Here is a 14,627-nt window from a genome sequence, read left to right as displayed (position 1 = left end):
CTAGAGTAATTTTGAAACTTTTTTGGGGGAGAATGGGAAGAACTCATGCATATGTACATATGTGTGTATGTGCATATACACACACATGAATGTGTATAGCTAGTAAATCACATTAACATGTGGCATACCGTATTGCTTTACTACAAAATACAAAGCAAGATAAATGGAGAATAGATAGTGGGGGAAAGACTGTTTTATTTGGTTTTGTTTGTTTTGGGTGGGTCTGTTGGGGGCTTGAACTCTGGACCTGGGCACTCAGTCTGGGCGCTGTCCCTGAGCTCCTCAACTTGAGGCTACTGCCCCACCCTTGAGCCAAGCCCCACTTCCCATTTTCTAGATGTTAATTGGAGATATAAATCTCAGGTCCTTTTGTGCCTGTGCTGGCTTTGAACCTTGATCCTCAGATCCCAGCCTCCTGAGTAGCTGGGATTACAGGCGTGAACAACCAGGCCTGGCTTTTTTGGGGGGGAGGGGGTTGGTCATGGGACTTGAACTTTGGGCCTAGACATCTCCCTGAGCTCTTTAGCTCAAGTCTACTACCCTACCCCTTGAGCCACAGCACCACTTCCAGTTTTCTGGTGGTGAATTAGTGATAAGTCTCACAGACTTTAGTGCCTGAACTGGCTTTGAACTGTGATCCTCAGATCTCAGCCTCCTGAATAGCTAAGATTACAAGCAGGTGAGAGCTCCGGAGCCCAGTTCTACTTTTATTTTTCAAGACCAGCATTCTCTCTCTCTCTCTCTCTTTTTTTTTTTTTTTGCCAGTCCTGGGCTTGAGCTCAAGGCCTGAGCACTGTCCTTGGACTTTCTCAAGGCTAGAGCTCTACCACTTGAGCCACAGCACCACTTCCCAGCTTCTTTCTATGTATGCGATACTGAGGAATCGAATCTGGGTCTTTGTGCATGCTAGGCAAGCACTCTACCACTAGGCCAAACTCCCGGCCCGAGCATTTTCTTAAGTAGATGAAGTCTTGCTTCAGATGCCAACATGAGTTTGCATGTCTGCTTAAAAGCATTTTTCCTAGGTTCCTTATTTCAGGGATTCCATTTGCCTATTCTCTTTCCTTAAAAATTGTTGTACCCGGAGCTGGTGGCTCACACCTGTAATCCTAGCTATTCTGGAGGCTGAGATCTGAGGATCAGGGTTCAAAGTCAGCCTGGGCAGGAAAGTAATTACTACCAGAAAACTGGAAGTGGCACTGTGGCTCAAATGGCAGAGCTCTGCCCTTGAGCTGAAGAGCTCAGGGAAAGCTCCAGGCCCAGAGTTCGAGCCTCATGACTGACCAAAAAAAATGGGCCGGTGGGGTAATTCACGCCTGTCATCCTAGCTACTCAGGAGGCTGAGATGTAAGGATCTCGGTTTAAAGCCAGCCCAGATACTGAAGTCCATGAAACTCTCATCTCCAACTAGCCACTAGAAAATGGGAAGTGGGGCTGTTCAACTGGGTGCCCATGGCTCATTCCTATAATCTATGTATTCAGGAGGCTAAGACTTGGAGGATCACAGTTTGAAGCCAACCCAGGCAAAAATGTCTGTGAGACTTCATCCCTCTCAAAATGCCACACTGGATGGTAGAGGTGACACTGTTCAGAAGGAAATGCATTCGTTACCTGGCCTGTGTACAGCACCTTTACAATAAAAATAAATTTTAAAAGATGCCAGGCTGGGGGAATGGCCCATGCATGCCATCCATGAACAAGAACACTGATTGAGGGGTCCGAGGCATGGCTCAGTTGGTAGAATGCTAGCCGGTGAATAAAAATGACAGGTACTGAGTTTGTCTTTGTCTTAGACCTAAAAAGAAAAAAGAACGGTGAATGAGAGCTCAAGGCCCTGAGTTGAAGTCTCAATACCAATACAAAAGGAAAAAAATATAATTTTCCTTGTTTCTTTTCATTGTTTTGTTTCTGTATAGGTTCCAAATAAATTCCGCTATCCATTCTACTATGAGATGTGTTGGTATGTGTTGGAGCGCTATGTGTATTGTATAACCAACCGCTCCCACCTAACTAAGGAGTTTCAGAAAGAATCCCTCAGCATGGGTAAGTATTCTGCCTACATGAACTTTTAAGAATCCCTTACCCAGGAATATTCAGGAGTTAGTTGCTTAGTAGTTATGTTTTGGGGTTTTACTTATCTGCTTAGAAGTGCCAGTTTTATTCATTGGGACTGAACACTAGATACCAACCCAGGCTAAATGTGAAGTACTGTGGATCTGATCTTTATCTGGGTTGCTACTACTTAACTCCTAAAGAAATTTATACACCATGCTGCCTGAGGCTCACATCTGTAATCCTAGCTGCTGAAGATGCTGAGATCTGAGAATCTTGGTTCGAAGCCAGCCTGGGCCACAAAAGTCTATGAGACTCTGATCTCCAACTACCAAAAATATAGAAATAGAGCTGTGTTTTAAGTGGTAGAATGCTAGTGTTGAAAAATAAAGCTCAGAGACAGTGCCCATGTCCTGAGGTTAGCATTAATGCTGGCACAATAAAATAAAAGCTGGAAATGGAGCTGTATATACAGTAGTTGAAGTAGTAAAGTGCTTTGAGTATAGACACTCTGAGTTCCAGCCCCAGTACTGGTACAAAGGAAGAAAGGGAGGGAAGAGAAGGAGGAAAGGAAAAATAAGAAAGCTAATAGCTTGTCTAGTATGTTTTATTGCATAAAAAATAGTCCTTGGCACAATAAAAAACTAAAAATGTGTCATCAAAATAACTCTCCCACGGGGCCGGGAGTTTGGCCTAGTGGTAGAGTGCTTGCCTAGCATGCACGAAGACCAGGGTTCAATTCCTCGGTACCACATACATAGAAAAAAGCGGGAAGTGGTGCTGAGGCTCAAGTGGTAGAGCTCTAGCCTTGAGAAAGTCCAAGGACAGTGCTCAGGCCCTGAGCTCAAGCCCAAGACTGGCAAAAAAAAAAAAAAAAAAAAACTCCCAGGCACTATACTAAAAAGTTTATATACATCAAATTCTCATTGTAAATTTCATTAGTTATAGGTATAATTATCCTCATTGTACAAATGGTAACATTAAGTTTTGAGATTAAAAACTTATCTGTGTTGTATTCCTGTAATTCATACCTGTAATCCAGGTTACTCAAGAGGCTGAGATCTGACAGTTTGAAACCAGCCCAGGAAAGAATGTCTTTGAGATTCGTATCTGCAGTTAACCACTAAAAGCCTAGAAGTAGAGCTCTGACTCAAGTGGTAGAGTTCTAGTTCTTGGGCAGAAAAGCTCAAGACAGCATGTAGGCCCTGAGTTCAAGCTCTAGCACATGCAAAAAAAAAAGTCATTTTTTTGTCTTGCCATAATTTTGTTGTTCTTGTATTAGCTGTGTTGCTATTTCCAAGTGTGGTGCAAAACTACTTTTTTTTTTTTTTTTTTTGGCCAGGTCTGGGACTTGAATTCAGAACCTGAGCTTTTATTGCTCAAGGCTAGCACTCTACTACCTGAGCCACAATGCCACATATAGCTTTTTCTGTTTTTCTGTTTATGTGGTACTAATTCAACCCAGGGCTTCATGGATGCTAGGCAAGCACTCTACTATTAAGTCACATTTCCAGCCCCCAAATTACTTTTTAAGTGTATGAACTTTGTATTTTACTCCTTTAGAATATTATAAAGTCATAATTCTCAAATTAAACTTGTAACTAGTATAGCTATACTTCCCCCCCCCCCCACTCCAGTCCTGGGGCTTGAACTCAAGGTCTGAGCACTGTTCTTGGGCTTTCTCAGTCAATGTGTGGAGCCAGCTGGATTAGACAATTGCAGGAGATTTTTTTTTTTTTTTTTTTTTTTGCCAGTCCTGGGCTTGAGCTCAGGGCCTGAGCACTGTCCTTGGACTTTCTCAAGGCTAGAGCTCTACCACTTGAGCCTCAGCACCACTTCCGACTTTTTTCTATGTATGTGGTACCGAGGAATCGAACCCGGGTCTTTATGCATGCTAGGCAAGCACTGTAACCACTAGGCCAAACTCCCGGCCGATTGCAGGAGATTCTTATAACCAACCAGCCAAAAGCTGGAGGTGACACCAAGGAAAAAAAGCTGCTCAGGAGCTTGAAGTCTAGAGTTCAAGCTCTCCCCCGCCCCCCCCACCCAATACGCATGTGCACAAGCACAAATATTGGGCCTTTGTAGTTCTATCAGTGGGGAGATAGAGGCAGAAGAATCAAGAATTAGGGGGCTGAGAGTGTGTAGCGTAGTGGTAGAGTGCTTACCTAGCATGCATGAAGCCCTGGATTCAGTTCCTCGGTACCACATACACAGAGAAAGCTGGAAACGGTGCTGTGGCTCAAGTGGCAGAGTGGTAGTTTGAGCAAAAAGTGTCCAAGGACAGCACCCAGGCCTTGAGTTCAAGCCCCAGGACTGTCCAAAAATAAATAAATAAAAAGAATTCAGGTCTAGCTAGACCAGTGGTTTATACCTGTAATCCTAATAGAATGCTGAGATTTGAGGATCACAATTTTAAGTCACCCTGGGCAGGAAAGTCTGTGAGACTCCTATCTCCATTTTAATCACCAGAAAGCCTGAAATAGAGCTCCAGTTCAAATGGTAGAGTACTATATTGATAAGGAATAGTCCCAGCCCTGCCCTGAATTCAAGTCCCAGAACACACATACACACCAATGTGGAATATATAATGACACCATCTCAAAATAATAATAATTTTTAAAAGGATCCTATTTTCATTATATGCATACATATATTATGTATGTGAACATGTGCACATACATGAGCACATGGCTGCATGCACACCATCCAGTGCCAGTACTGTGGCTTGAACTCAAGGCTTCTTGCTCTTAGTTTTGGGTTTTTTTTGTTTTTTGGGTTGGTTTGCTTGGTTGGTTTGATTTGCTTAAAGGCAAGTATTTGAGCCATAATTCCATTTCTAGCCCTTTGCTGGTTAGTTGAATATAAAAATCTCATGAACCATTCTGCTGGTGCTGGCTTTGAACCATGATCCTAAGATCTCAGCCTCCAAAATATGGTAATAGACATGAGCTACCACTGCCCAGTCAGCTCAGATTTGCCGTTTATTTTGGAGACAGTGCTCACATTTTTGTGTTCACACTGGCTTAATAGTTTGATCCTCTGATCTCAGCCCCTTGAGTTGCTAGGGTTATAGGTGTAAAACCATCTATACCTGGCAGAAGAAACTATGTTTTAGTGTGACGTTCTTTTTTGGAGGGGAGGGTTGAACACGGAGTCATGGGGCTTGAACTCTGGTCTGGGCCCTGTCCCTGAGCTCAGCTCAAGGCTATCACCCTACCCTTGAGCCAAGCCCCACGTCCCATCTTTTTTTCTAGATGTTAATGTTCTTTAGTGCCAGGCCTAGCTTTGAACCTTGATCCTCAGATCAGAGCCTCCTGAATAGCTGGGATTGCAAGCGTGAGCCACCACACCCAGCTTCAAGACCATTCTTACACTGTCTATTTCTTTCATCACATGGCCAGCTGGCATGTTCTTACTGCATTTTTGTCTTATATTGGTAGATTTGGAGTTAAATGGATTAGAATCTGGAAATGGGGATGAGGAAGGAATGGACCGAGAATCCCGACGTTTGAACAGTAAGCGCTCTGTTCTCACTAGCCCTGTACCAAATGGAATCAACCTGGATTATGATGGACTGGGCAAAACCTGCCGAAGTCTTCCAAGTCTGAAGAGACCATTGTCCGGAGACTCTTCCTCTGACTCAGGTCGGGGCTCCCACAATGGCCAAGTGTGGGATCACCAATGTAGTCCCCCAAAGGACAGGCAAGTGCATCTGACCCATTTTGAGCTTGAAGGCCTTCGCTGCCTTGTAGATAAGTTGGAGTCTCTTCCACTGCACAAGAAGTGTGTCCCCACAGGGATAGAAGACGAGGATGCTCTCATCGCTGATGTAAAGGTAAGCAACTATTAATTTTGTGAGGGTAATCATTTTTTGGATTTGGTGGGAGAAAGTATAAGAACCTAAATCTTTGGTTTAACTACAGAGAAGTTAATTATGATTTATTTAATTTATTTTTAGTTTTGTTTGTCGTGGGACTTGAACTCTTGGCCTGGGCACTGTCTCTGAGCTCTACCCCGTGAGCCAAAGCACCACTTCCCAGTTTTCTGGTGCTTCATTGAAGATAAGAGTTTCGTAGTTTTTTTTGTGCCTGGGCTGGCTTTGAACTGTGATCTTCACATCTTAGCCTCCTGAATAGCTAGAATTATAGACGTGAACTACCACGCCCAGTGAAAAGTTAATTTTTGCATGTGCTTTCTAATGCTCTTCAGTGTTTTCTTAGAGTGACATATGAAAACAGTAAAAAGTGTGTCTTTAATGAGGACTTAAAAAAAAAAAAAAAAAGATCCTGGAGTGTGGCCTAGTGATAGAGTGCTTTCTTAGCATGCAGGAAGCTCTGGGTTCGATTCCTTAAAATACCATATACACAGAAAAGCCAGAACTGGTCCTGTGGCTCAAGTGGTAGAGTGCCAGCCTTAAGCAAGGACAGCACCCAGGCCCTAAGTTCCTGCTTCAGAGCTGACATACACAATAAAACAAAAATAAAGTCCAGGGGCTGGGAGTTTGGCCTAGTGGTTAAAGTGCTTGCCTAGCATGCATGAAGATCCGGGTTCAATTCCTCGGCACCACATACATAGAAAAAAGCCGGAAGTGGTGCTGAGGCTCAAGTGGTAGAGCTCTAGCCTTGAGAAAGTCCAAGGACAGTGCTCAGGCCCTGGGCTCAAGCCCAAGACTTGCAATAAAAAAAATAAAGTCCAGTGCTTGGCGTGGCGGATCACGCCTGTAATCCTAGCTACTCAAGAAGCTGAGGTCTGAGGATCGTGATTCAAAGCTAGCCCTGGCAGGCAAGTCCATCAGGCAAGTCCACGAGACTCTTATTTCCAATAGACAGAAAAGCCAGGAAGTGGCTCTGTGGTCTCAAGTGTTAGAATGTTTGCCTTGAACAAAAGAAGCTCTTGCACACAATACCTAGACCCCAGAGTTCAAGCTCCAGGATGGGCAAAACAAGACACACACACACACACACACACACACACACACACACACACACACACACACACACACACACACACACACACACACACACACACACAAAATGGTGTTATGGCTCAAGGTGGTAGAACACTAGCCTTGAGCACGAAAGTTCAGGGATAATGCCTAGGCCCTAAGTTCAAGCTCTCGGATTGACACATAAAACAAATATATAAGTATATAAGCAAATAAAAAAGCACATTGTTTGGGCCGGGTGTGGTGACTCACACCTGTAATCTTAGCTACTCAGGAGGCTGAGATCTGAGGATCAAGGTTCAAGGCCAGCCCAGGCACAAAAGAACCAGAGACTCATATCTTCAATTAACCTCTAGAAAATGGGAAGTGGGGCTTGGCTCAAGGGTAGGGTGATAGTCTTGAGCTGAAGAGCTCAGGAATAGCACCCAGGCCTAGTTTAAGACCCATGACCCACAAAAAAAAAAAAAAAAAAAAAAAAAGCGCATTGTTTAGACTGAGGCTTAAAAGATGAGCCTGAAGCCAGGCACCTGTGACTCATGGCTGAAATCTTCTCTACTCCCGAGGCTTAGGCCTAGAAAAATCTATTTCATAGCAAATCTGGGCAGCAAAGTCTATGAGAGTCATCTCCAATCAACCAGCACAATGTACACACACAAACAAAATGCTTAAAGTGATATAGTGAAAATTTATTTGGGTTTTTTTGTTGTAGCTGTTTGTCCAAGACCAGAACTCAAACTTGGTACCTGGCTGGCTACTGATGGCTCACATCTGTAATCCTACCTACTTAGGAGGCTGGAATCGGAGGATTGTGGTTCAAAGCCAGCCTGGGCAGGAAACTCCATGAGACTCTTGAGTTCTAATAAACATCAAAAAACAAGCAGTAGAGCTGTGGTAGAGCACTACCCTTGAACAAAAAAAAAGGTCAGGGATAGCATCCAGGCCTTGAGTTCAAGCCTTAGGACAGGCGCTCGCGCTCTCTCTCTCACTCTTGCTCTCTCTCTTCTCCCACACCACCACCTCTAGATCTCTGCCAACAGACACACCTCCAACCCCAGGGCGTTGGTTGTTTCTTTTCTTTTGGTGGGGGTGAGGAAGAAGATTTTGAATGACAGCTTGTATGGTTTTTGTTTAGTTTAAGGTAAACAGCAGATTATTTGAAAGTGAAAGGAAAGCTGTAAAAGCAATGAGACTCTCCATTAGTCGTCCATGAAAGTAGATAGTGCTATGGGGGAAAGTGAATTAAATATCTGCAGTTTGGGCGGGGAGTTTGGCCTAGTGGTAGAATGCTGGCCTAGCATGCACGAAGACCAGGGTTCCATTCTTAGATACCACATACATAGAAAAAAAGCCAGAAGTGGTGCTGTGATTCAAATGATAGAGCTCTAGCCTGGAGACAGTGCCCAGGCCCTGAGTCCAAGCTGGAGCCTGAGCTCAGGACTGGCCAAAAAAATCCCCAGTTTAACACTGGTCTGTGTGTCCTGAGCATTCTCACTTGCTCCTTGAAATTGTATACCTGCTGATACCAAAAGTCAATTGAAATGTCTTAAGAATTATACCAAAAGCAGGGGAAAGAAGGACTTGGAAGATCTAAAATGTTACATTTTAACAGTGTTGGGGAAAAGAAAAAAAAAGCATAGGAGGGGGTAGGGGAGGGAAATGGAGACAAAAACATGAAAAGGGATATCCATGGGTGAGAAGTAATGCACCTACTATCGGGCAAATAAAACTGTAACCCCTCTACATTACAATTTTAAAAAGCATAGAATATGGAATTAGGAGATTAAACAAAAATAATGCAATAAAAGTTGTTGACTTACTTGTATAATGACTCAGCATAGATGAAATTCTGGCTAGGAAGGGTATAATCTCAACTCCTGAAACATGGTACTGATGGTGGGAAGCAGTCTTCTTCTCTTTGCCTTTTTGTTCAGGTGTTAGGGCTTGAGCTCAAGGCCTAGACATTGTCCCTGAGCTAGTGTGTTGTGTGTTGGTCAGGGGCTTGACATCAGAGCTAATGCTCTACTACTTGAGCCACCATTCTAATAAGTCTGTCAGTCAAAAATTGTGGCACTGGGAGTGGTAGAATACTTGCCTAGCATGCATGAAGCCCTGGGTTTGATTACTCAGTGCCACATAAACAGAAATGACAAAGTGGTGCTATGGCTCAAGTGGTAGAGCTCTAGCCTTGAGGAAGCTCAAGGACAGTGCCTAGGCCCTGAGTTCAGGCCCCAGGATTGACAAAAAAGAAAAAAAGTGGGAGGCACCATTTATTTATTTAATTTTTCGCTGTATTGAGGTTTGAACTCAGGGCCTTGTACTTGCTAGGCAAGCACATGCCTCTAGCTCAAAACGGCAGAAACCTAATGATATTATTAAAGTACTCAGTAATCGGTAGCCTCAGTGTAACGAGTTACAGTGGTCTCATACTCTGTGACCTCACAGTCCTCTGGTAGAGCAGGTGTGTAAGTGGGCTAAGAAGGGGTGAACCTGAATTTGCATCTGCTATGCATGACACAGGGCACAAGGCAAATATTCTGAAAGTATCTAGAGTTCATTCTGAGGGAAGGAGATGGTGTTAGTCTTCTCTGTTCCCAGTAGGTAACATAAAGTGCTTAGTATAATTTTATGTAAATAATCATTCTCAATTTATAAATTAAAAAGCTGTTTGTTATGCTACTCTTATCTAAGATCCTAGCATTTTGTTACTATGATCTAAAAATTTGAACTATACTCCATCCCAATATTATGAAGGGATTTAAGTAAGCAAAGAGGATTGTGGTTGCAAGTATCTAAAAAAATAATCCAGGAGCTGGGAGCATAGCCTATTGGTAGAGTGCTTGCCTAGCATGCGTGAAAGCCTGGGTTCAGTTTCTAGGTACCATACCGGAGGGGGGGATACAAGTGGTGCTGTGGCTCAAGTGATAGAGCATTATCCTTGAGAAAGCCCTAGGACAGTGCCCAGGCCCAGAGTTCAAGCCCCATGACCAATAATAGTAATAGGTTGGAACCGTGTCTTTGTGATAGAGTGATTGCCTAGGACGAGTGAAGCTTGGGTTCAATTCCTTAGTAATACATAAACAGAAAAGACCAGAAGTGGTGCTGTGGCTCAAGTGGTAGAGTGCTAACCTTGAGCAAAGGAGCTCGGGGACAGTGTCCAGGCAGGCCCTGAGTTCAGCTCCAGAACCAGCAAAATAATCATCACCATTGTCATCACCATCATCATCAAGAATTTTCATCTGATACTAAGAAGAACTGAAAGAAAACCTTGAATAATCTTCTTTTTAGGCTTTTCTTCTGTGTGGTAGTGATATTGGGATTTGAACTCAGGACCTCAGGCTTTCTAAGCTGGTGCTTTACCAATTACCCATCCCAGCTCTGTATTTTGCTAATTGTTTTAGAGATGGAGCCTCATGGACTATTCTGCCTGGCAGGCCTCCTGTGTAGCTAGGATTGTAGGTTAGAGCCACTATATTTGGCCATTAAGCCATCTTTTAGAAAGCAAACTAAGCAAGCAGTGGTTGTTCATATCTGAAGTCCTAGCTCCTCAGGTGGCTGAGATGTGAGGATTGAGATTTGAAGCCATCCCAAGCAAGGAAGTCCTTGAGACTCTTTTTTTTTTTTTCATATATTTTTTATTGTAATTAATAGAAGGGTTACATGATATTTGCCAGATAGAAGGTGCATTAATTCACATACATTGATACCCTTTCACATGTCTTGGTCCCCATTTCCCTCCCCCCACATCCCTACCCTCCTTGAGACTCTTATCTCCAATTATCCACCCAAAAGTAGGAAGTGGAGCTCAAATGATATAATGCTAGCCATGAGCAAAAAAGCCCAGGGATAACAACTGGGCCCTGAGTTCAAGCCCCAGAACCAACAAAAATAAAAATAAAACATAAAACTTCATGCAGTTTTTACTAACCAAGAATGGGAGCTCAGGGAGTTGTTTTGGTGATTTGAACTCAAGGCCTTGTTTGTTCTCTTGCTTGGCTTGCTCGCTCATGGATGGCACTTTGCGTTTTTGAATCACGCTTTTAGACACACATTTTTGCTAGTTAATTGGAATCCTTGGGCTGGTTTTGAATCTTCATATGCAGTTTTTTTTGGGGGAGGGCAGGGGGGGGCTTGCACTCTGGGCCTCTGGACACTGTTCCTGAGCTCTTCAGCTCAAGGCTACCGCCCTACCCCTGGAGCCACAGCCCCACTTCCCATTTTCTAGTGATTAATTGGAGATAAGAATTTCATGGTCTTTTTTTTTTTTTTTTTTTTTTGCCAGTCCTGGGCTTGAGCTCAGGGCCTGAGCACTGTTCTAAACTGTCTCAAAGCTAGAGCTCAACCACTTGAGCCACAGCACCACTTTTGTCTTTTTTCTACGTGTGTGGTACCGAGGAATCGAACCTGGGTCTTTGTGCATGCTAGGTAACCACTAGGCCAAACTCCTGGCCCCAAGTCTCATGGTCTTTTGTGCCCTGGCTGGCTTTGAACTGAGATCCTCAGATCTCAGCCTCCTAAGTAGCTAGGATTACAGACATGAGCCACCATACCCAATGTACTCAGTTCTTAAGAGTGCTGAGTAGCATCTCAGTCTCCTGAGTAGATAGGATTAGAGGCATAATCCCAGGACCCAGGAAAGAAAGATTTTTTTTAAACAAAGTAAGCTAATTGCACTAGATCATTCATTAAGTCTTAAGGTGTAAAGGAGAGATTCAAGATTAGGGTGACTACATAATTATTTCCAGGAAGATCTCAACCAAAAACACCAAAATGTCTCAGGTAAACTGCTATAATACTTAACATTTAGTAGCACACATTACTCATCTATAGTTTCATCTACTTGGGAGGCCAAAAAGCAAGATTCCTTGAGCTCTAGGGGTTGGAAACTAGACTATGAAAGACAGAGAGACCTTGTTTCTTATGCAGTCTCTGGCAGCAATGCCCCAGATCTCAGTCTACTAAGTCTGTTTTAGAAATTCACTAAAACAACTGTGGCATGAGGGATGCCTCAGTGGTAAAAGCAGGAAGCTTATGTCAAAGCAGTGCCTATAATTTTAAGAAAAACCAAGTTACAGGAGCAGAGAGCATGGCCTAGTGGTAGAGTACTTGCCTAGCATGCATGAAGACCCGGGTTCAATTCCTCAGCACTACATACACAGAAAAGGCCAGAAGTGGTACTGTGGCTTCTTAAGTGGTAGAGCACTAGCCTTGAAGAATGCCCAAGGATGTGCTCAGGCCCTGAGTTCAAGCCTCAGGACTTGGGGGCGGGGGGAAGCCAAGTTACTTTTGTAAGAGTGTGAACAGTTACATAAATTTGGATGGAAACTGCTGCTGCTTCTACTCTGCCCAGTTTTTCCTATGTTTATGTGTGGGACATTGCAGATCTCTGAAGAATAACGACTTGTAGGCACACCTTCCTTTTCTTCTGTAGCCTAAAGAAAACAAATATGCATGTATTCTGTCAGCTTCACTCATCCATAGAAGTATAGGCAACTCATGTCAGTTAAATAGCTATCAGTTGTATTAAAGTGTTTCACGAATCATGGATGCTTCATAGAATGAAAATCAAGAATGAAGCAGGCACATTTATAATTGCTGCACTTGGAGACTGAAACTGGAGGATGTGGGATTTAAGACCAGCTCGAGTTACAATAAGAGACCATGTTTCAAAACAGTATGAGAAAGCTTTGGGGGTTCTAGCCACCGTATTGAGGGGAAAAGAGAAAGAAGGGCATTCTGATGGGCAGAGTCTGTTGGAGTAGGGAGAAAGCTTATTTTATTCCGTGGCTTCCTTTACCTGATCTAGAGACAGACATGGTACCGTTGTCTAGGGTAAAGCCTCCTTGGTCATTATGGAATTGCAGTAGGATTGCTGCGTAGTCAAGCACCAGTAACACAAGCCTGTAATCCTTGTTACTCAGGCAGGGAACTGAGTTCTGGAGGGTCTCAGTTTGAGGCCAACTTGGACACAAGATCTATTGAGACTTCATCTCTAGTTTGGAAGTGTGGCTCAGGTGACAGCACCATCAGTATTTGACTTCAAACAGAAAAAAAGATTGCTGTGTAGCCATATCTTGAATACTAGTGGATCTTTACTGCTAGAATTGAAACAGGCATCTGTTGTAGATTATCTTAGCATTGGCCCTAATCGTGCTATTTCTGAAGGTTTTTCCAGAAGCGTATATATTCTGGATCCTGGGCAGGTGAAGCAAGCAATAGAGAAAGAAAGAGCTCCGCCTACTGCCTACTTCCTCCTCAGAGACCTAACTGAGGTGTTTTCTGAGAGAGGAGAGAGAGAGTTCATGTATGTTCATGTGCAAGGGAGGGCAGCAGAGAAACTGTGTTGACAGTGCAGGGGGCGCAACTATTCAATGGGCTGCAACAATAATTGACCCTGAGGGGTAGGGTGTGGGCCGAGAGAAGGACAAATATGGGCTAGGATGCATAAGCTTAGCTGGCACAACGGGTTAAAGCCTTCCCATCCGCTGGCGCCTTCTAAGTGCTACTGGGAGCCCTCTGGGGACTGGCTGTGGGTTCTCCTATTGCGGTGTTGGAGGGAAGGAGCCTGGGAGGGGTAGCAAAGCTCCCTCCCTCAGCAGCACTTCCTCCAATGGTGAGGAGGAGAGCAGTCACTGGACACGCCCCCTCCGGGTGCTGCAGCAGAACGGCTGGGCCCTCTGCCGGGCTGGCTCACTCAAGCTCAGCTCCCCCTCCTGCCATCTTCCGTTGCAAAGCATTTCTGGGAGCTGCATGTGGGTGACGCAGCAGCATTGTTCACAGGCACAGGAAGCCGCGGCTGAGCTGAAGGGCTTGAGAAGGAGCTCAGAGCACTGCATGCTGCTTTCAGTACCCTGACGGGTTAGAACCGGATTACCCTGCCTTAGGTGCTCTGGGAGATTCTAGGATTTTTAAACAAATCAGGATTTACCTAGAGGCAGAAAGCCCAACTCCTGTACAACTTCCTACATAGAAAACAAAACAAAGACGCTGGGGAAACTTCACCCAACAGCCTCCGCAGCTCCAGAGCAACGAGAACACAAGGTCAGGCGGTTGGGCGGTTGGCAAACCCTTTCTGGCTTGGGGTGTGTGTAACTGTAGGGACTTTGTTTCCGCAAAGAGGTGGTAGAACTGCTGTTAGGTGAGTCCAGGACTTAGTGTTACTTGTGCTGCTCTGCTGTCGTTGCACTTGTTCCTTCACTGGTGGGATGTTCTTTGGATTTGGGTCGATTGGCTTTGGCGAATCCTTCCCCCTTCTGCCCTGATGCCCTCAGTTCTCTTCCCCTTTCTGTATTCTATGGGGTGTGGGCCTGTGTTTGAATGTTCTCCCAAATGCCTGGAGCCAAACTAGGCGTCAGCGTTTCCACACTCCACCCCTGCTCCCCCATCCCAAACCTCCCCTGGTGAAGGTTGGTGGCTTCTTTATATGGTTTCTCATAGGGCCTCAGCTGGAGTCTGCCTTTTTTGATGAAAGCAGTGTGTGCTTGGTTGAATGGCCCCAGTAAAATAAGGCTTGGAAGGAAATCTGCATTTCCCTCCACTCCCACACATAACCCCAGTAAGTGAGCCATGCATGTGTGAACAGCTGCCCCCCCCCCACTGCTAACACAGTTTCTCCGCCTACCCCTCTCCC

General features: G+C 44.4%; 1 protein-coding gene across 2 annotated transcripts in view; it reads left to right on the top strand.

Moving 5' to 3' along the window:
• Positions 1 to 14,627, top strand: part of Kdm2a (lysine demethylase 2A) — a 99,177-nt gene that overhangs the window by 62,961 nt on the left and 21,589 nt on the right. For both annotated transcript variants that reach the window (XM_090347284.1, XM_090347285.1), the window contains exons 12-13: positions 1,917 to 2,043; positions 5,496 to 5,890. In XM_090347284.1, the coding sequence (XP_090203410.1) occupies positions 1,917 to 2,043; positions 5,496 to 5,890 (522 nt within the window). The remainder of the gene's footprint in view (positions 1 to 1,916; positions 2,044 to 5,495; positions 5,891 to 14,627) is intronic.

This window comes from Megascapheus bottae, chromosome 16 (assembly GCF_031878675.1).
Source record: "Megascapheus bottae isolate mThoBot1 chromosome 16, mThoBot2.hap1, whole genome shotgun sequence".
NCBI lineage: Eukaryota > Metazoa > Chordata > Mammalia > Rodentia > Geomyidae > Megascapheus > Megascapheus bottae.
Note: the sequence above shows the minus strand (reverse complement) of the source record. Positions and strands in the feature narration are given on the sequence as shown.